The sequence below is a fragment of the Gymnoscopelus microlampas genome (genome assembly GCF_963454915.1).
Source record: "Gymnoscopelus microlampas genome assembly, chromosome: 3".
Taxonomy (NCBI): domain Eukaryota; kingdom Metazoa; phylum Chordata; class Actinopteri; order Myctophiformes; family Myctophidae; genus Gymnoscopelus; species Gymnoscopelus microlampas.
Window position 1 is genome coordinate 37,729,256 of NC_139940.1, and position 23,066 is coordinate 37,752,321.

The 23,066-nt window shown below is 39.5% G+C and overlaps 1 protein-coding gene across 1 annotated transcript; it reads left to right on the forward strand.

Moving 5' to 3' along the window:
• Positions 1-1,676: 1,676 nt before the first annotated feature.
• cnih4 (cornichon family member 4) lies at positions 1,677-14,501 on the forward strand. Its single transcript, XM_084052781.1, has 5 exons — positions 1,677-1,752; positions 2,767-2,835; positions 4,233-4,345; positions 11,585-11,725; positions 11,971-14,501. The coding sequence occupies exons 1-5, from the start codon at positions 1,684-1,686 to the stop codon at positions 11,996-11,998; spliced, it is 420 nt and encodes a 139-aa protein (XP_083908907.1). The 5' UTR covers positions 1,677-1,683; the 3' UTR covers positions 11,999-14,501.
• The last annotated feature ends 8,565 nt before the right edge of the window (positions 14,502-23,066 follow it).

The window sequence follows — 23,066 nt, forward strand, 5'->3', positions numbered from 1 at the left end:
GCTCCAGAATAGGGAATTATTCCCATAGCTCCCTCGTTTCAATAAATGAATTCTCTCCTGCTTACCTGAATAACTTTGTATTCAAAGGAGACCGAGTTGTAGATGAATGGCTCTCTGGAATGTCTGTTGTTGTACGAGTCCAATGCAAAGCTCAAAGCCTGTTCAGCTTCTCTGTCATTTTGCCCTGTGGCACCCTCAGAAGCCAGACACAGTGTCAAGATGACCATGTATGCCAGCAACATCATCTTCTTGGGATATCAATTTCAGTTCCAACTTAAGTTTCTGATTCTTGCTCGGCAACTCAAAGATGGCGTGATAAAATCACATGGAGGTGGCTTTTTCTCCTGCCACCTTTTATAATAGACTGAGAAGCGTGCAACCACATCATTTCTTAGTTTAATATTTGCTTTGTACCTCTATCAGGTTGGTGTGACATGGAACAATGACGCTTGCATTAAAAGTGCCGACACGATAACATTCTCACAAACAGTACTATCAAGCACAAATTTAGGTGTGGCATTGTGCCATTGAGATTCTTACACTGTGATAGTCATATCTGTCTTTGTCTAATGGGCTTACAGTTACGGCAGCCTGTTTCAGATTTACTTAAAGGGCAAGACCACTTTGGCAGAGGTTTGAGTTGTGTAGTTACCTTGCCATGATGTAACTAACAACTAAGAAACAAGAAATCAAAAATAATTTCTCCATTGTCTAGAAATTGATCATTTAAAATATGCTCCTAATTGACTTACATTGTAGGGTGAAGAGGCTCAGGAGGAGCTGTTTTAAGCCCGTAAACGAACACAAACAAAGCTAATTCTGACAGTATATAGAACATCACCAAACCCAGTACTGTTTATTTTATTATAAAAATGTCAAATTCCTATAGATTTTGCTATTTTTATTAGAAAGAAAACCAAGACTGGATCCACCGATCTGGATCCGGATATTCAAATAGTAGCTAAAATCAACAGGAAGTTGACATTTTTTTTATAAAAAAAAGAAAACAGTACTGGGTTTGGTGATGTTATATTGTCTGAATCAGCTTTGTTTGCATTCATTTACGGGCTTAAAATAGCTCATCCAGAGCGGTTTTGCCGTACAATGTAAGTCAATGAGGAGCATATTTTGAATAATCAATTTCTAGACATCATGGCAACCCAAACCTCTACCAAAGTGGTCTTGTCCTTTAAGATATCTATGGCCTTCACTGCACTTTTTGCTTCTTCTTTTTTTTTCTTCACTTTTTCAAATTTAAGTTCACAATCACATTCATTTAACAACTGCTCAACTGTAATGCCAAGAAATGGTCTTGTAGATCGGCTATTTTCAAATAGCTTATGTATAAAATAGGGCTAAAGTGGTTGTCTGCAAAGTAACTAGTAAAGTCTTCAAATAGTTGTAGTGGAGTAAAAGTATTTGCCTCTGAGATATTGTGGGGTAGAAGTAAAAGTATTGAAAATGGAAAATACTCCAGTAAAGTAAAAAATCCTCAAAAGTGTATAAGTAGCCTACAGTACTTGAATAAAATGTACTAAGTTACTTTACACCACTGACCAGAGCTAGCCTACACTCTCCAACCCACTAGGTGGCGACAAAAGAAAACCCACCAGTGCTTGTGATTCCACTCCTTGGCCTCGGGGGTGTAAACGGCATCCCGGAAGTGAGGGTTCAAACGTAAAGATGGAGGCGGCGGTGTTCATCCTGTCTCTGGTGGACTGCTGTGCACTGATTTTCCTGTCTGTTTACTTCGTATCCTTTAATTCACCGGGGGTCCTTAGGGGGTCCGCCGTGCATCTCGAACCATGTGTTTAATAGCAGAGGCAAAGCGAGGCTGTCACAATAAAGTAGACTATTTACATTCAACCAACCAGTATATAGCTAACCCGGTTAGCCACCTAGCTACAAGTGTCAGTCCACTGGTTCATATGATATAATTAATATAAACCAAGTAAAATATGTATTCTTTTTTACCACATCTGAACAGTTTTGTCCCGTATTCACTGTGGAGACACAGCTCGTAAAAGCTCTATATTTATTTTATGAATGAACACATTTCTCAAATAATGTCACAGTTGGGTGGAAACCTTGTAAGTTTTTATTATTGTTTATACAAAAATTGTAAATAGTAGATTACAAGCTCACAATACAAGCCTTTTTTTCTACACTGGTTTTACCTCTAGGCCCCCATGTTTTAATTGCTTTGTTTCAGTTTCTTAGATGTTTTTAATGGTGTGATGATATTTTTTTTTAATGCAATTGCCTATTGTAGCACTTTGAGATTTATTAGTAATGTAAAGTCCATTATTATTATTACAACGCTTCCAGGCCTTGTGAGCTTGTAGATCTGCTATTTTCCTACTGATGAAGTAGGAAACTAATTTATGGAAGAAAAAAAAACAATTTGGAGATATGAGGTTTCTGCCCTACTGATTGATTGATTTAATACTTTATTAACCGTTTGCAAATAGTACAGTGGTACGATTATACAATGATGCTCAAAGGATAATACAAAAAGCCCTAGAAGGACAGCATTTTGTTCAGACAAGTTGTATGGTTCTAATGTGTTTTAAAAGCCTTGACTCTGAGTTGTATGGTTCTCTCTAGCCTTGGATCAAGACTATCATAAATGTATTTGATTGATTTTGACCTTTGCACATCTATGATACGAAAGTAAAAGTCAAATTCGATAAGATACATATACGATAGTCTTGATCCAAGGCTAGGTTCTCATGTTTTTGTATAAAGCCTTGACTGTGTTGCCAGATCATCACTCTGTCGGATCTAGAATGTGACTACATAAACGCCAGAGCCTGTTGCTCCAAACTCAACAAAGTAAGTTCATGTCTCAACAACAATGAATGCTTCAGTTAATAAAGCAAAGCAAATCTAGAGTTGCAATACCAACCCTTGACAGCACATTCATCCAAACAGAATTGATTGTATTAAACAACGTTAAACTCACCAAGATTGCAGCTGTACAGAAAGTACTTTGTATCTGTCGAGATTTTGTTTCATAAATAACGTAGACAAGTTTTGAGCTACTTGTCTGTCAATACGTTGCACTGTATACAAAAGTGTTCGAGTTTGGAACGGTTCTGCCTACCACCTGTTTCAAAATTGCACATAATGCAGGAGACAGCAGGATATTGCGTTATTATATTGAAAACAAGCGCTTCCAAACTCAAACACTACACAAAAAATACTCACCTGCATGGAATGTATTGACAGAAAGTAGCTCATAACTTGTCTATGGTGGATTTTTATGGAACAAAAACTTGGTAGAAACAAAGATGATAATCCAAGCTTTCCGTACAGCTGCAATCTTGGTGAGTTTAATGTTGTTTAATACAAGCAGATCTGACTTTTCTGTTTGGATGTATGGGCTGTAAAGGGTTGGTATTGCAACTCTAGATGCAAGATAGTATTATAGCATCTGAGTTGTTTGCGGCTTGCCATCATCATCGTATCTGTCTTTGGAGTTCCATAATAATTTATAAGGGTTGCAAAATATTGATTATTTTCTTAGCGATTTTCCTTTTGAGTAGTTTTTCCAATTAGTAGGATGATCGAGAAGCATGGTTTTTAAAATATATATTATAAAAAACAATTGATATAGCAATGTGAAAAAAGTCTAGATTTTTTCTATATTCAACTAAATTAACCACTAGATTTACCAGCCCTATTTTATACTTCGTCGCACAGTGGTGTTCTGCAAAAATAGCAGATCTACAAGCTCTGTAAGCTTGTTGTGCTATTAACACTATTTTTGAAGATTTTGTTTTTAACTGTTTGATTATATTGACATGCCTTCCTAACCCCCTAAAATGTATTATTTTATTAAATTATTTAATAAATTATTTTAAATTATATATATTTCTGCTTAACTATTGCACCCCTATTTTTGATAATAATGTAACATTAAGACATTCATTGGATTTAGGTTCTCAGCTTTCATAAAAGCAAAAGGTTAAAAACCTCTATCTGCTATTTCTTCAACTGGTTGGCTGTGTGTACAACAGCAGCAACATATGTTTAGAATAATAATATACCTAAATGTCATCATTTTACATCCTTTAGGAAACAGCGCTTGTGTGTGTGTGTGTGTGTGTGTGTGGGAGGGGGGGGGGGGTCTTTCGTTCACGTTGTTTCACAAATCACAGATTAGGACTTGAACCTTTAATTTTGCTTTATTCCATGGGAAATTACATGTGATTCCATTGTCTTTCCAGTGGGTCATCCCAGAGTTGATTGGCCAAAGCCTGTCTACTGTGCTGATGATGGTCTCCATGCACTGGTTCATCTTCCTGCTCAACATTCCTGTAGCAGGCTGGAATGTTTACAGGTGAATGGCTTATGCACACACTGTTACTTCTCACTACTGAACCAACATGCCAGCATGACTGCCAGTGTTGACAAACTTCCAGTTTCAACTGCATCTTTATTTTCCCCCTAGGGAGAAATTGTTTTGCTGTCAGGGTTCCTATAAAAACAAAATGTAAAGGACACCATTAAAGTATTTGCTGAAGCTTTTTAGCAGTAGTGTCAAACCACAGTTTAGTGTCGAGAACAAATAACCAAACATTTGTGCTGTAGATATACACAAGGTAAATCTCAACACCTCATAACAGTAAGCAGTGGGCTAGATGGTGACTTTCTGAGATCAATGTTCATGTTTTTCATTTTTCAAACATTATACTGGAGGAAAGACTCACTAACACCTTAAAGGGATAGTTAACCCAAAAAATAACTTATTTTCAATCAATAGAGGATATGCGTGTGACATCATCATCAAACCCGGAAGTTATGCAGGAATGCCTACTGAGTGTCAAAAAAAAACTTTCTGGCCTTGACAGCCCATGCATCCAAACAGAAAAGTAATTTCTGATTGCATTAAATAATGTTAAACTCACTTTGCATGTTGCTTTGCCACTCGATTTGCCACTCGATGTGCCATTCACTTTAAGCATGCGCATATCCTCTATTACACACCCCATGAAGCCCTGAATTCATGGAGATTGTTTTGTTTTTGTCGCTTTCCTTAGCCAATAATTTGATGAACAGCGGAGTCTTTGCCGGTCATAAAATGATTGGCTTAGTAATGTGAAAAAACTCCATGAATTCAAGGCTCCTTTTTTGATTGATTGAATATTATTAGGCAAACATGTAAAACAGCACAGTTACATTTAAAATACTTTGTCTAAAAGGTCCGTTCAAAAAAGTCCTTGCGGTTTTGTTTCCATTGAGGTCCTTGGTATTCAATTCATAGTCATATATAGTGCCACCAACAATTCAAATATCAACACACAAAATACAGAAAAATATAGAAAATCACTATATGTACAAGCAATAACAAAACAAAAAAGCAGGGAAAAAATAATACAGTATGTTCAAGCAGTGTGGGGGGGGGGTGAGGGTCAAAGCAATAATAACACTATATGTACAACAATGGGGGGGTGGGAGTCAAAGCAGAAAAAAAGGGGGGGGGGGGTTTGTCTATCTAACGGGAAAAAATGTACTACCTAATTTTTTGGCCTCCTGAAAGGTGAATTTTCAGGGCTGATTTAATTGAGTCCAGCGAACTGCATTTTTTGAGGGATGGTGTTAGTTAGACTATTCCAAACGTGGGTGGCAGTGCTGTAGAAGGAGAATTTGCCCATGTTTGTTTTGAGTGGTGTGAGTAATCGATAGAAAAAATGTCATTTTGGGGGTGAACTATTCCTTTAAAGGGACATTTCGCCGATTTTGCAACCAGATCTTATTTTAATGTTTAGGACTCAAGAAACAAGATCCTGTTTTTTTTGTGTATAATCTGTGTTTTTAGATATAGTAATCTTCGAATATCTTGTGACGTTATTTACGTCACAGCGGTATTAGTCCTTGGGCCAAACCCCAAAATCTCACATATCGCTACCACCTGGGATGGCAAATTCTAGTTGGGATTTTTTTATTCCTATACATCCCTAGATATTATTTTTGTATGATAGACCTTCCTGAGGCCCAGCTAAATTGGGGTTATCAGCTGCTAAAGTTACCACCCCCCATTGAAAAATGGCATTTTAGACACATGTGCATATCTTGGTATTGGCTCACGTTCAGGGCATATTACAATGTTTTATATTTTATGTTTGGTATCATTTTTAAGGGGACACTTTGAGCTTTCATTCGAGCCCTTTGGTGACTATGTATGATAAGTACAGTGGTCACTGGAGCTCTTCAAACCTTTAATAACCTTTTTTTTCTCACAATTTCCGCCTAAACCATATATTTTCTTTTAGTTCTGTGGCATCAAGAAACATCAGAGACACAAAACACAACAACTGGAATACTGACATGACCCTAAGGATTCAGGAAATGTATAATTTACCCATAGTATTTCATTCTGGGGTGGTAATTTTCAGCCTTATCTTAAACAAGCACTTTTTATGAGAAATAGACCGGTCAATAGGCATATAAGAAAGAGTACCACTAAACCTCCCTAAACATTGATAGAAAAGGGTTTTCAATAGATTCTGGTACCTTTAGGCATGCTTGAGAACATCCCAAATATCCAGGAAAATATACTTAGCAGAAAGGCATAATTTTCAAGATGCCATCCAAGATGGTCATGCAGTTCTGGGCAAGAACCATGCAGTGTTTTGCATTCAGTACAAATATGTCATTTCTGCCTATTGTAAAAAGGAGACCACTTCTAGGAGAGGAGACTGCATCTATAGCTGTATGAGACCACTGTACTGTATCTAGAAACCACTGTACTGTACTGAATATATTGGAAGTGGTCTGTAGACCACTCTACTGCATCTGTAGACCACTGTAGTGCATCTGTAGACCACTCTACTGCATCTGTAGACCACTCTAGTGCATCTGTAGACCACTGTAGTGCATCTGTAGACCACTCTACTGCATCTGTAGACCACTCTAGTGCATCTGTAGACCACTCTACTGCATCTGTAGACCCCTCTACTGCATCTGTAGACCACTCTACTGCATCTGTAGACCACTGTAGTGCATCTGTAGACCCCTCTACTGCATCTGTAGACCACTCTACTGCATCTGTAGACCACTGTAGTGCATCTGTAGACCACTCTACTGCATCTGTAGATCACTGTAGTGCATCTGTAGACCCCTCTACTGCATCTGTAGACCACTCTACTGCATCTGTAGACCACTGTAGTGCATCTGTAGACCCCTCTACTGCATCTGTAGATCACTCTAGTGCAGACCACCACACTATCTATTGCTATCTGAGACCACTTTACTGTATCTAGAGACCACTGTATTGTGTATATATACCACTGTACTGCATCTATAGCTATATGAGACCACTGTATTGCATCTAGACCACTGTGCTGCATCTATATCCCACTGTACTGAATCTATAAACCACTGTACTGCATATATAGACCATTGTACTGCATCTAAAGACCACTGTACTGCATCTATAGACTAGCTACTGTATCTATAGACTGCTGTACTGTATCGATAGACCACTGTAGTGCATCTGTGTAGACCATGTAGTGCATCTGTAGACCCCTCTAGTGATCTGTAGACCCCTCTAGTGTGTCTGTAGACCCCTCTAGTATGTCTGTAGACTACTGTCTTGATCTGTAGACATCTCTGGACACTGATACTGCATCTGTAGACCCCTCTACTGCATCTGTAGACCACTCTAGTGCATCTGTAGACCACTCTAGTGCATCTGTAGACCACTCTACTGCATCTGTAGACCCCTCTACTGCATCTGTAGACCCCTATACTGCATCTGTAGACCCCTCTACTGCATCTGTAGACCCCTATACTGCATCTGTAGACCCCTATACTGCATCTGTAGACCACTGTAGTGCATCTGTAGACCACTCTACTGCATCTGTAGACCCCTCTACTGCATCTGTAGACCACTCTACTGCATCTGTAGACCCCTCTACTGCATCTGTAGACCACTCTACTGCATCTGTAGACCACTCTACTGCATCTGTAGACCACTCTACTGCATCTGTAGACCCCTCTACTGCATCTGTAGACCACTCTACTGCATCTGTAGACCACTGTAGTGCATCTGTAGACCCCTCTACTGCATCTGTAGACCACTCTAGTGCATCTGTAGACCCCTCTACTGCATCTGTAGACCACTCTACTGCATCTGTAGACCACTGTAGTGCATCTGTAGACAACTCTACTGCATCTGTAGACCCCTCTACTGCATCTGTAGACCACTCTACTGCATCTGTAGACCACTGTAGTGCATCTGTAGACCCCTCTACTGCATCTGTAGACCACTCTAGTGCATCTGTAGACCCCTCTACTGCATCTGTAGACCACTCTACTGCATCTGTAGACCACTGTAGTGCATCTGTAGACCCCTCTACTGCATCTGTAGACCACTCTACTGCATCTGTAGACCCCTCTACTGCATCTGTAGACCACTCTACTGCATCTGTAGACCACTGTAGTGCATCTGTAGACCACTCTACTGCATCTGTAGACCCCTCTACTGCATCTGTAGACCACTCTACTGCATCTGTAGACCACTGTAGTGCATCTGTAGACCCCTCTACTGCATCTGTAGACCACTCTAGTGCATCTGTAGACCACTCTAGTGCATCTGTAGACCACTCTAGTGCATCTGTAGACCCCTCTACTGCATCTGTAGATCACTCTAGTGCATCTGTAGATCACTGTACTGCATCTACCGAGCCTTTGTGGCGACATAGTCATGTTAAATGTGCTTTATATATACATGTTTAAAGCTGTGTTGAGTTGAGATGCACTATAGTGGTCTATAGATACAGTACAGTGGTCAATGTATGTGGTCTATAAATGCAGTACAATGGTCTATACATGCAGTACAGTAGTTTATAGATTCAGTACAGTGGGATTGGATGCAGCACAGTGGTTTATAGATTCAGTACAGTGGGATATAGATGCAGCACAGTGGTCTAGATGTAATACAGTGGTCTCATATATGCAGTACAGTGGTCTCATGTAGCAATAGATGCAGTACAGTGGTATATATACAATACAGTGGTCTCTAGATACAGTAAAGTGGTCTCATATAGCAATAGATACGGTGCGGTGGTATATATACAATACAGTGGTCTCTAGATACATTAAAGTGGTCTCATATAGCAATAGATACAGTGGGGTGGTCTAGATACAGTACAGTGGTTTCTAGATACAGTACAGTGGTCTCATACAGCTATAGATGCAGTCTCCTCTCCTAGAAGTGGTCTCCTTTTTACAATAGGCAGAAATTACATATTTGTACTGCATGCAAAACACTGCATGGTTCTTGCCCAGAACTGCATGAGATAGGCATACATTTGGCATGTCTGTACAGGAGAGGCTTGTAGGTATCCATGTAACCCATTTTCATTCACATATATTGAGGTGACAGCTCAAGGGACCATTTGGAAATGGTGATGGTCGTTTTTCCCTCGCCAAAATGTTGTCTTAACTTTGAATCATTAGGTATTTAGCCCCCTTCCCGACAAGGTAGCATGACAAGGTTGGTCCCATTGGAATCCTGAGGTTGTCTGGAATCAAATGGTATCTCTATATTTGGGCTACGTCTAAATTTGAGTGTTCCACAGTCTCCGAAAGACAGTCTCGCCGGCGTTCCAGCCAGCCATCCCGCAGGTCTCATAGGGTTAATAAAACATTGAAAAAAACACACTTGGGACCACTTTTTTTCTTGGGATCATCAAAATCCCAATATTAGAGGTCCTATGGATGCCAAAAATCAAAACTAGAAAAAAAAATAAGCAGTCTCGCGTGGACCCCTCCTAGGGCCTCTACTACTTCAGCTTTGATTCCTGAAAAAACTGCTCCACCACCAAATAGGCCACACCCACTTCATCAACTACTTTAATTGGACACAGGTTTGTTTAATTTATAAAAAAAAGGAGCAGTGTGATGTCCAAAAAGTGTGTTATATAACTTTTAATATGTTGTTGGCTATGAATGAAAATCCGCCTATAGAGAAAAATAACAACATGTCAAAAAATATAAAAAGCTGCTCCTATGGAAAGTCTATCATATTTTTATTTACTTATATTGGCCCAAAAAACAATTTAGTATAGGTAAGGTTTTGCCAACTTTGTGGTAGCGATATCTCGTCTGGCCCAAGGACTATATGGTATGGTCTCATTCCTTTCCGCACTACATTGTTGTCTCGACGCGTCTCAGTCAGACCAGCTCCAACGACAGCCCCAAGGGGTGTCCCCAAGATTTGGTCCAACCTTGAACCGTCTTGGACTCCACCCCATAGAGTTGAGGCAGCGGCGGCTGCTGCTCATGCAGCCAGCGGGCAGCCCTCCCCCCGCCGGGGATTTTAGACAGAACAGAGCACAGAAAACAGCCCAAACTGCGCATTTGTTCGTGGACGGCATGCTTTGGTTTGGTTCGGATCGGGGGGGGAGGGGGGGGGGGGTCGTGTCGCTCATCATTCGAATGCCAAAACTCAGAAGACAGTTGACTGGCAGTAAATGACTGGCTGGTGGCTGCTATCTATGTTATCAAATCACTACATAATGTTATATCATTGCCCTAAATGGCGAGATATTGACGGATGATTAAAAAAATCATGATGTCTGTATTAGCCTTGATGTCTGTATAAGAAATTACTTTGTACAGGTGGAAAACTTTAGTTAAATTTGCAGATTGACGCATTACTTTACCTGAGTTACATCTTCTGATAGTTGTACTTGAATGTTGTTGTTGACATGAAATAATAATCCTGTTTAGTGTTTCATAAGCGCAAGCGTGAAAGAATCCAAATACAGCGTGGAGCGACGGTAAACAAACACTGTCAGTGATGTGACATCACTAACGAATCCTTGGACATGAAGGATATTGTGAAAGAAATAAGAAACCAGGTCTATGAAAACAAGCCCAAAAGAAGATAACTAGGCCAAGAGCACTTTAAACCTAGACATGGGATATTATATATTTGAAAATTGGCGATCTACATGCAGTCTCCACTCCCCACAAGGAGGGGCAGTGCACCAAAGCATCATGGTCATTGTAGTATTGCAGCAGTCCAGTCAAACCCTAGTCAAACACACAGATTTCATTATTTTTCTGGCCATAGGGTGCACATTTTAAATTGTTCTACTGTAATCTACCACAAATACTATTAACATTGAGTGATTGCAGTTTCTTCCAGGGGTGAAATGCTCCTTTAAAAAGCACAAAGTAATCCAGCACTGGCCCATTATCCTGTTCCACCCCTTCTCAAAAAGACTTAACAACAACAGAATCATCAGCCAACTTTAAAATGTTCTTATTGTAGCTGTGCCACTCATTAGTTTAAAATGTTATTATTGTAGCTGTGCCACTCATTAGTTTACCAGGTGTAAAGATGGGGAAAGACTGCAATCTTGAGGGGAACCAATAGATGAGTGATTGGTTAAAAAGTCCTTACCACTTAAAAGTACTTCTCATCTGGCAGTGTTGAAAATGTAGCTTTTCCTTTTATGCCTACAAGTGAAAGGATTAGAATAATCAAGGCAGACATGGGTGTAAAGGTTAGTTTTCTCCATTGTGTGTTGGGTTGGATTTCTGCTGATCATTGTTTATCCTTCAGGTTTGTGAAAGTACCCATGGGAAACATGGGGGTGTTTGACCCCACTGAGATCCATAACCGGGGCCAGCTGAAAACGCATATGAAGGAATCCATGATTAAACTTGGCTTCCATCTGCTCTGCTTCTTCATTTATTTGTACAGGTAAGAAGGATGGTGGTGTTGTGATTTTAAGCCCTTTATTGTGTTTTTTTTAATCCTCTGTGATGATACTTGACTGTATGTCGGGAAGTGCTGCTATTGTGCTCTTTTTTACGTGATATCACCAAATAAAATCAATCAATCAATCTGTCTTACACAACAGCCGGTATTTGCCAGGCTCTTACATTTCTTATTTTCTGTCTGCTGACCTGTCTGTTTCTCTCTCTCTCTCGCTCTCTCTTGTCCAGCATGATCCTGGCACTGATCAATGACTGACTGACGCAAGAAGAGTTTTAACCCAAGCTGCCAAATTCCAAACCCTTGGGTATGCTCTATTGAACATTATGTCCCGGTCTTGTGTGCATAAAGTGTCATAGAATAGCACTACAGGGAAGAGACCAGTTAGCTTACGTTTCATTCCTATACTGAATAGTAGGTGTAGTCCTATTCTTAGAAAACGTATGCACATAATACCTGGGTCTAAGCCAGAGCAGCGTCACCACACTCCACTGCTGGATCTCAAATCATTGCTCAGCCCCTCGACCCCGACCAGAGAAATGAAAGATAGTTCACATAATCTAATTGCAACTTCCGTGATTCCACTACTGCCCAGAAGAGGTGCGCACGTGTGTGTGTGTGTGTGTGTGTGTGTGTGTGTGTGTGTGTGTGTGTGTGTGTGTGTGTGTGTGTGTGTGTGTGTGTGTGTGTGTGTGTGTGTGTGTGTGTGTGTGTGTGTGTGTGTGTGTGTGTGTGTGTGTGTGTGTGTGTGTGTGTGTGTGTGTTTGCGTGTGCGTGCGTGCACGTCTCCCCGTGTATAATCTGTTCATACTATTTGACCACAGACATCTTGGTGGCAAACGGGTAATTGTAATCAAATGGCAGGTGATTATCATTAAAGCCCCCCCATGAGACAGACAGCAGAATCCATCAACAACCATAAACACAGTAATAATGACCCCATAACTGCTAGATGGTTCTTGCATCCTGTGCACTGTTTTGCAACAGAAGCTTTTCACAGCACTGAGCAGCCACTTTGACCAGTAAACAACAAAGCTGAAGGTATTAACATTAATTGTGCATGGGTTTCATTTGGGTGTTACTGTATATGACCGCATGGCATAACTGCTGTACAGTTAAGTTCATGCTGGCACACAGAAACTCCTAAAGAAAAATAACTATCTTTGGCTGTGTTTACCTGTCAAAATGGCTATTGTGATAAGGAATAAGAATTGATAGAAATTGGGGAGAGACATAAAAAAAACATGTTATCCAATAAAATGTTTTTCAACAAACATAAGTCTAAAATTCCATTAACAACTACCTTCAAAACGTTTTTGTAATTGTTGAGATAGATACTGATATGTTACATACAGTGCAAGACATATTTTATAATAAAATATATGATGAACTTAAACTTTTGAATTCATGGGGCCTTTAAATGACTACCATGGCAAATGAGCTGTGGCATTCATATCATGATATGACATACTGTACTATGACATTTCATGTCATCGGGCAAAACGCATCATGAGAATACTTTGAATATGTGTTTGCGTGACTGGTCAGCTGTGGCATTGCTAGCAATGCACTGCTTTTCTGGGCAGAGGGAACGACAATCGCACTGAATAGATTCTATATGCCTACCGTTACCGTATGGTAAATAGTAAATACCTTTCCTGCTATGAGCCTAACATCACAATTTATAACCGACATTCAATTGCTGTTTTGTCAAGCATGTTTAGAATAAATCGTAATCTAGTGTTCACTTCTCTCTCTTCATATTTCCCAGTATGTGTTGTTTTGGAAAGTTTCACTATGGATGTGTCCACTGCAGCAAGGTTAAAGGTCAATTCACTTTTAGTCTGGTGCTTCCATTGGAGATCTCCATTCTCCACCTACAGGTCATCTGGGGACTTATTGCAAGAGCATTTTGTTGCTTGAATGGTGGTGAGAACAGCTGCTAACAAAGCTAAGCCTACTGCTTTGGAAACCAATCACGTCGCTGCTCCATTAAGAATGGCTGCCTTTGGATGTTATGTAATGCAGTTTTTTTTAACCTTCTAGATAATTAGTAAATGATGCATTTAGCGCCTTCATCCAAAGCGCTTTATATTCACCCACACACGTTAACACACTGATGGTGGAGGAAACCATGCAAGGCACCAACCTGCTCATCAAGAGCAATTTGGGGTTCCGTATCTTGCACAACACGCAGCTAATATATGCCAGACGGTCGTTCTGTCTGTCCAAAAATCTCAAGCGCAAACCGAGCCTGTCGCATTTTATCATGGATTATGTGCTTGTTTTTATTTTTTAACAAATAGTTAGGTGAAAATAAAGTTACAGTACTGTCATCCTGTGCGTGAATTGACCCAAGCCTTGATTGCAGATTTAAGTTGACTTATTTTTTACTGAATTGCTTTTGTATCAGAAGGTTTATTTCAAAATGTCTTGGTCCTGTGTTTGTTGGAAGGTGATGATAATTTAGATTGGTATAAGGGCTCTCAGGGGATTGCATGCAGTTAATTGGGTCCTTGTGCTCATTCTTATTTTTACAGTTCAGCCACAATGGCACAGAGTATGAACCTGTACGTCGTGAGAGCCTCATCTAGCAGAGGTTCTATGGCCATTGCATTGGTTCATATTATACTGTAGTTTTGTGTAAACTGGGGGTTTTGATGTTGAGATTCATGTTCACATTGACATACGTTTCTGACATGAGTTCATTTTGGGGGTGTTGGGAAATGTGGAGTTTCTTAAATAAACAAGTAAAAAAATATGTTGCATTGCTCTTTTATAAATGTTTTAGACTTAGCACCATCAGTTGCTAGATATTTAAGCTGTGTAATCAATGTATTTATCACTAGCTTGTGAAATTGATAATACTTTTTGAAAATGGAAATCATGAGCAGACTTTATATTTATGTAGTTACCTCATTAGCGGACTTTTCACCAGATGCTCTTTATTCTCCCTTGCTCCAGGGAATCAGTCAAAATAGTGAGTATTATTCATCTTCTGTTGAAAACTAAAACATCTCAATTCACTCTAACCTACCCTCATTTACTGTTACTGAAGTAAATTTTGAATACCAGTAAAATATATATATGTCAGTACGATTGGAAAACCAGTCAGATTGAAAAAGGTGCACTCGTTTTCACCGACAGAGGCACCCCGTCTGAAGGTGACTTGAGCCATGAGAGGCACCGGCGAGCGAGTCGCCGTGCAGTGTTTTGCGAAGTCACCTTCAAAAGGTCTTTTGCACACCTACTGGGACAACCTGTGGGTAGGAGCAGGCTCCAGGCAACCATTTGTTCATGTTTAATTGTTTATACATATAAAACACAATTTTATACATAAATATACGATATATGTGGTGGCCTATACCCCCTATCCTACGAGGTAGGGGGTCCCTGCTCCATCACCCCATCAGTCTGGGGGTCCCTGCCTTGCCTGAAAAGGTTGAAGACCCCTGTTCTATAGGTAGGAAGGAGCTGTTCCTTTCACTGCCCTATAGGCTAGCACCAGGGTTTACAAAAAGAATCTCGGAAGAAATTGGAAAGAAATTGCAATATATATATATATATATTCTTTAACATTTTAACAACACAAATCCTTGTATGGGGGTCCCTGGCATTAAAACACTTCAGATGGGGGTCTCCGGCGTTAAATCATTTCAGATGGGGGTCCCTGGCATTAAAACATTTCAGATGGGGGTCTGTGGCCAAATACATTTTATTGTGGGGGTCCTTGACATGAATTTATTTTGAGAGCCACTGGTCTAAATGTCCAAGATATCATCATCATCATCGGCATAGTCAGATAATAGTTTGGGCAGTGGTGTAAAGTAACTAAGTACATTTACTGAAGTACTGTACTTAAGTACATTTTTGAGGATTTTTTACTTTGCTGGAGTATTTCCCATTTTCAGTACTTTTACTTCTACTCCAGAGTCCACTACATCTCAGAGGCAAATATTGTACTTTTACTCCACTACAATTATTTGAAAACTTTAGTTACTAGTTACTTTGCAGATATAAATATATTCCATTATAAAACACATTAACCACATCAGCCCTATTTTATACCTAGGCTATTTTCAAACATTTTAGTACTTTTGGTACTTTATGTACATTTTGATGCCAACACTTTTGTACTTTTACTCAAGTAACATTTTGAACACAGGCCTTTTACTTGTAACAGAGTATTTTTATATTGCGGTATTGCTACTTTTAAGTAAAATATCTGAGTACTTCTTCCACCACTGTCAGAGGATAGTTTGGGTAATATTTCATAAATGTGAATCTAAATGTACTTTTTCTTCCTACCTTGACCATCTTAATGGAGATAAGATGCTGGTTTCCTTTTCCAGCAGCACTTGGCAAAACTGCTGTTCAGACGCTAGTGTCCATCATCAGACACTACATGTGTCTGACTATGGCTGCTATAAACCAGTGGTTCTCACACTTTTTCATGTCAAGGACCCCCAAATTAATGTATGCATTTGGCCACGGACCCCCATCTGAAATGATGTTGTGCCAGGGACCCCCAGGGACCCCCAGACAAGAAGATTTATGTTAAGAAGTTAAACATTATTAAACGTTTCCCACACATTTTCAAGATTTTTCAAAACATTTCTAAAATATCAGTGGTGCTGTGAGCTTGTATATCTGATATTTAATATGGATAAAGTGGTTAAAATGATTGTGATGCTGATGCTGTATTATATAATTTTGCTGGGGACCCCCTGAGACCTCCCCAAGCTCGGACCCCACTTTGAGAAACAAGTTCATATTGATGTGTGGTTTTAAATAGACAATTTATTCAAATATGTAAATTGTCTCATTAAATATGCACAATTTAAACTACAAGAAGAATCACATATCAGCTGAATGTCCAACATGTTTTATTATTATTTTTACTCATGCAAATTGAGAATAGATGGACTTTACTTGTAACAGAGTATAGCTATGTTTATATTATCACTACTTTTACTATAACAAGTTTAGCATTTGTTCATAATAATTGAAGTTAATATACAAGTTTGAATATAAGCTACTTCTTCCACCACTCGCCTACTTTCCATTATAAGTATCAATACTGCAATGTAGAAATAATCTGTAAGTCCGGAATTCAACATTTACCAGTACAAAAGTATTCGTATTAAGATATAGGCCTACTTAAGTACTGAAAGTAATTAAGTACTAATTTTGCAGAATGTCCCATTTCACAAGTTTCCAAAATGTTTAAAAATGCTTTGAAAATAGCAGATCTACAAGCTCACAACACATCGCTTTGCTACTCGTTGTGAGCTTGTAGATCAGCTATTTTCATAGGGCTGAGGTGCTTAATGTATGTTTTGTAATAATAATAAAAATGTACAAAGTAACTAGTGACTAATGTTTTCGAATAATTGTAGTGTAGTAAAAGTACAATATTTGCCTCTGAGATGTATAGGAGTAGACGTAAAAGTATTGGAAATTGGAAATACTCAAGTAAAGCACAAACACCTCAAAATTGTACTTAAGTACAGTACTTGAGTAAATGTACTAAGTTACTTTACACCACTGCATCCTCCACACAGGAGTAGATGACTTTTAGTGTTGATGGCTTGAAAGTAGTCTGGGGATCAATTCACTCTGAAGGGTGAAGATCCGGTTGGGAAACGGAAACGGAAATAATGCGTCCATGTAAACGCGTTCAACACACCGGATTCAGTAGGCGGGGCTCTAGACCGGATGTGAATACGGGTTTAAATCTAAATTGGACTCAGGCGCGTCACGGCTGGTTCCTACAGTTTTGTTTGCAGCGTGCCACGCCGGCCGCTCTGTCGAAGGTAAATTAATGTTTGATTTATATCAACATGACACGTTTTTATCCACCGATATCTAACACCATTATTATTTAAGCATTCGAGGTGTTCTAGGACTGTGAATTATTATGACACCAAACTGGACATAAATATGAAATATTGTTTTACAACCGAGGGAGAAAATGCATCAAACTAGTCATTTTATGTCGAGTTTGACTTTTACCTCATAGATATGCAAATAAGTCAACATTGATAAAAATACATCTATTATAAGTCTTGATCCAAGGCTACTGCATCAAACAAACATTTCTTCCAAATGATCACAACTAAATTGTCACCCAAAGTTTAAACCTTAAACCACACTCACTGTGTGGGGGTTTGTAGATCTAACCCCGCCATACATGCATTACATTCATGTGGGTTTATAATCTTTTCATTTAGGCCTTGGATCAATACGGTGCAGGGATTTTATTTATGGCGATTGAGCTGATGTTTGTTGGTAGTTTTAAACGGCTCGTAAATCCCCATAAATGAACCCAATCCAACACATAAAGCGTTTAAACCCAAAGCCACGTATGTTACCCGTCCATATGGGTCAAGTTTGTTCCGTAATATTACTTAACGTTGAATAAATACGTGTTTTAATCACGCGTGTGTTTGAACGCCGTTCTATTTCCACATACACTTGGAGTGTAATACCTGCTGCAACAGCTTTCACAAATAGTGTAGTGTTCTGTGTTGTAAGGCTCGTGCGTCTACATGTCTGTATACATTGTAAATATAAAGTGATTATCTTAAAGCCACAGATGTTATCCGTACATACGGGGTGTTAGTGTTCTCTTGATATTCAGTATAGTTTAATAAAGAAATGTTTTAATCCCGTTTGTTGATGAAGTGAACGTCATTGTATTTCCTGGATTACATGGGGTGTAATACCGGCGTTTACCTGCTGCATCAGCGCCACTTACACCCATTGAATGATATGTACATACCACAGTCTATGGTACATACATAGCTCCAATCGGAACCTCTCCCTCCGCTGTATAGCTCCGAGATGAGGTTCCTCGTTTGTGGGTTGCGTTTGAGCAGGACATTTTCAAATATTGTCCACTTTACATGTTTCTTACCCCTTTTTGCACATCGTATCTAAAAAGTAAAGGTTTTCTAAAATGTTCTCAGATGTTTTAACTTCTAGCGTGCAATAAAATCTATCCAACGAGTTGAAAAAGGTGTTTAAATAGCTTCTCTCATAAATGTTTTAAGACATACCCGGAAGTTGCGCCCGCAGAGGCTACATTGCTGATTCCCCTACTGGTGAAATGTTGAATTGCACCTTCCTAATGCATACTATTATGGAACCGGCCGAGGAGAGAAGCTATTGAAACGCTTTTTTCAACTCGTTGGATAGATTTTATTGTGCGCTAGAAGTTAAAACATCTGAGAGCATTTCAGAAAACCTTTACTTTTTGGATAAGATGTGCAGAAAGGGGTAAGAAACATGTAAAGTGGAAAATATTCGAAAATGTCCTGCTCAAACGGCACAGGGCCACGTAGGACCTCACCTCGGAGCTACATAGCGGAGGGAGAGGTTCTAAATGGGGCTAATATATACAGTGATATTCTGACAGACCAGATTGCAACATTTATTAATTGAATAATACGGAAGTTTACAGAGCACAAAGGGTCCGTATGGTGGGATTACATCTGTAGCTTTGGGATAAACACTTTATATATAGAGTAATATACATTTATCAAGATGTTTGAGACTTTATCATGGAACTAACTACACACAATGTTTTTGGAGTGTTCAAGAATGTAATAGATAGGATCATAATTAGCCCTGGTCCACATCGTTAGTGAGTTCTCTCTAACGCTCTGCCAGGCGCTCGGCTCTCCTTATAGACGAGGAATTCCACTGCCTTGCGAAGGCTCCAACAGTAGTAAACAAAACCACTTCACTACTCACCAAAACAAAGACTGTTTTGTGTTGCTGAAAGTCTATTCTCGGAGGTGGGAAGCCTCTCAGCACCCCACCTTCTCTGTAAAATACACTTTTTGGCCAGAAAAGAAAATATTTCACCGGAAGGCAAAATCTGGTCAATAGAAAAAATCCATTGACCAGATCTGTAGAGGGCGCAGTGGAGCAACCAAAAACATTCTTTTCTTCCGGTGAAATATTTTCTATTCTGGCCAAAAAGTGTATTTTACAGAGAAGGTGGGGTGCTGAGAGGCTTCCCACCTCCGAGAACAGACTTTAAACAACATAAAACAACCTGTTTTGTAGAGTAGTGAAGTGTTTTTGTTTATTTGTACTACAGTTCGAGCCCTCGCAGGGCAGTGGAATTCCTTGTCTATAAGCAGAGCAGAGCGCCTGGCAGAGCGTTAGAGAGAACTCACTGACGCTTTGGACCAGGGCTAATTATGATCCTATCTATTACATTATCTACTCATTGCTATAGAGTTTGTAAAGTAAAAGGAGTCTTCATGTCTCTCCAGCTCTTTATTAAGCAGAACATACATTTTCAGTGCCCTCTCCTGATTGGCTTAAATGTTGTCACCTACCTGAACGTATGTACTTGGTACTATATTCTGTTTATTAAAGAGCTGGAGAGACCCCTGTGACAGAACAAACGCTCTGTAGCAATGATTACTATCAGAATATAATACTTTAACCTTTTAACAAAAAAAAAATAAAAATACCAAAAATATAATACCCTACCTTTAAGGAGTATATAGCCTAATGTCTTTTGTTTGGTTCTTTTTTTTTTTAGTAATCCTAATATTATATTCTACAATATATTAAATGTAATATTGGTGTATATCTGTGTCTTGCAGGTTAAAATGTGGTGACCTTCTGCAGAGTGGACTAAATCTACTTCATACAGTGAGTTAAAAACGCTGAGTCATGGCTTCTAGCTATGACTCAGCGTTTGACTCGCTGTATGAGTTCTTCAGTGACGGTCCTGGATGGATGGAGTCATCAGGAGATAGCTGGTAATAGAGTGTCTGTAACTCAGGACAAGGGGCAGGAAGATGGAACTTCGACTCAGCAACGAGCCCTGAGAGCTGAAACGTATAACGGTGCCAACGAACGTTCTCCGTTGGAGATACAAGGCGTACGGTGCTCGGGACGTGGTGCCATACAACCTACGCGGCTCTATTAATACCAGCTATCTTCAACCGAGCGGCGGGAGACCCCACACGGTACGTACCTGGATCACACCTGGCCAGCAGTGGTGGAAACTAACTAGGTGCATTTACTTGAGTACTGTATAAAGTACAATTTCAAGGGATTTGTACTTTACTTGAGTATTTCCACATTTCAATACTTTTACTTTTACTCCACTACATCTCGGATCCAAATATTGTACTTTTTACTTCACTACATTTATTTGAAAACTTTAGTTACTTTGTAGATTTTGATTATAATTACAAAAAAATGTATTAACCACTTCAGCCCTATATACATTTCGGCCATTTGAAAATAGCCGATCTACAAGCTCACAATGCGTTGCGATGCGACGCATTGTGAGCTTGTAGATCTGCTATTTTCAATAGATTTTAATATCTTTTGAAAACTTGTGAAAACGTGTCGCATCGCAACACGTTTTGAGCTGGTAGTTCTGCTATTTCCACAAAATGTTTGAAAATATTTGAACATTTTTAACATGGTAATGATTATGACGATTATGCAAAACATAATTGCAAATTCAAATAATTGCAATTAGGCTATTATGTAATAATTGTGACAGGTCTAGTATAAACCCTAGGGTTTATACTCATGGTAACTGATGACTGGTATCAGACCACACTTTGAGAGCCACTGGTCTAGCGGCTGAGAGCTGAACCAAGACGCCTGTGGTTTTATTTTCAAGCCGAATCCCAACCCTCAACATTTTGCCTCCACCAGTGTTATGGAGAAATTGGTGACCTGACAAAAGATGTGTCCATCCTGTGGACTTCACATGTCAAACATCCAAAGTAAATCGCTGTTAGTTTATGAACGGAGTTGCTCTGTTAATAAACAAACAAACGGTTGTTATTTACATTTGGACATGGTGATGTTTTTGTGAAGTCCACGAGATGGTCGCATGTTTTCTGAAGATCACCAATTTCACCATAACACAACACCTTGCTGGAGGTAGGAGGCACAAACTGGAGTTTTGGAATCAGCGGCCATATTGGAAATAAATTGGGCCTCTTCCTCACTTCCCTTCACAGGTGTTACCAATGATGCTAATGAAGGCTCTGTTCCAAACGGACCCTTACGGGTGTGTAACTCTTGAGTGTACAGATGGAAACAAATCACAGGTCCATTTGGTTCCATTTGTACACTCAGAGTTATGGGTGTCCTTTGAGAACCACTGTGCTACACTAAATAGAACAGAGCCTTCATTAGTATCATTGGTAACACATGTGAAGGAAGTAAGGAAGAGGCCCAATCCTTGGCCAAATGCATATTCATTTGGGGGTCCTTGATATGAAACTTTTGAGAGCCACCATCTTTAGTTGTTTCTGGAACTTGATGAAATAAGTATTGTAGACTTTACTTGAACATGGTGTTTGATACAGGAATAGACGGCACCTCTTTGTTAAATTGGCAATGTTTCTCCCAAAATATAAAACAATAAAGAATTTGCAAAATGTTCTTAAAGCAGGGGTCTTCAACAGGGGGCCTGGGACCCAGAGTTACCACAGGGGGTCCGCCAAATCTTTTTTACATTAACCATGCCAAAAATAGCAGATCTTCAAGCTCACAACGCCTGAAGGCGTGCTGCAAGGCATAGTGAGCTTGTAGATCGGCTATTTTTAGCAAAGAGTTATAGGTGTAGAGGGAAAAAAGAGCAGCAAAAGTTTATCTCAGACACAATTTTATACAATATAGAGGGGGTCCCTGCTTCATCTCTCTCAGCTAGGGGGTCCTTGGCCTGAAAACGTTGAAGACCCCTGTCTTAAAGGGATAGTTTAAAACACTTTTTCCTATGGATTAGTCACCCCATGGAGACTTGAATTAATGGATATGTTTTTGTCTCATTCCTAAACCAATAATTTGATGACTGGCAGCGGTTCCGGTAGGAGACACAAAGAGTCTCCTTTGTGCCTACCGGTCCATAATTCAAGGCTCCATGGGGTGACTAATCGATAGAAAAAAAGCATGTTTTTGGGTGAACTATCCCTTTTAAGTAATGTAAAGTATATGATGTGAACATGTACGGGTGGGTACATCATTATCAGACCCAAAACGTATTGTTTTATGCCCACAGTGGCTGTAGGCCAGTCAAGCATCTTCAAATCATGTACTTAAAGGAGTAGTTCACCCAAAGAATTACTTATTTTCTATAAATTGCACACCCCATGAAGCCTTGATTCATGATTTAGTTTTTGTCTCATTACTAAGCCAATAATTTGATGACCGGGTGTATTTCCGGTAGGAGACACAAATAATTTACTTTGTGTCTCCTACCGGATACATTAGCCGGTAGAAGACGGGAACCTAATTATTGGCATAGGAATGCGACAAAAACAAATCCATG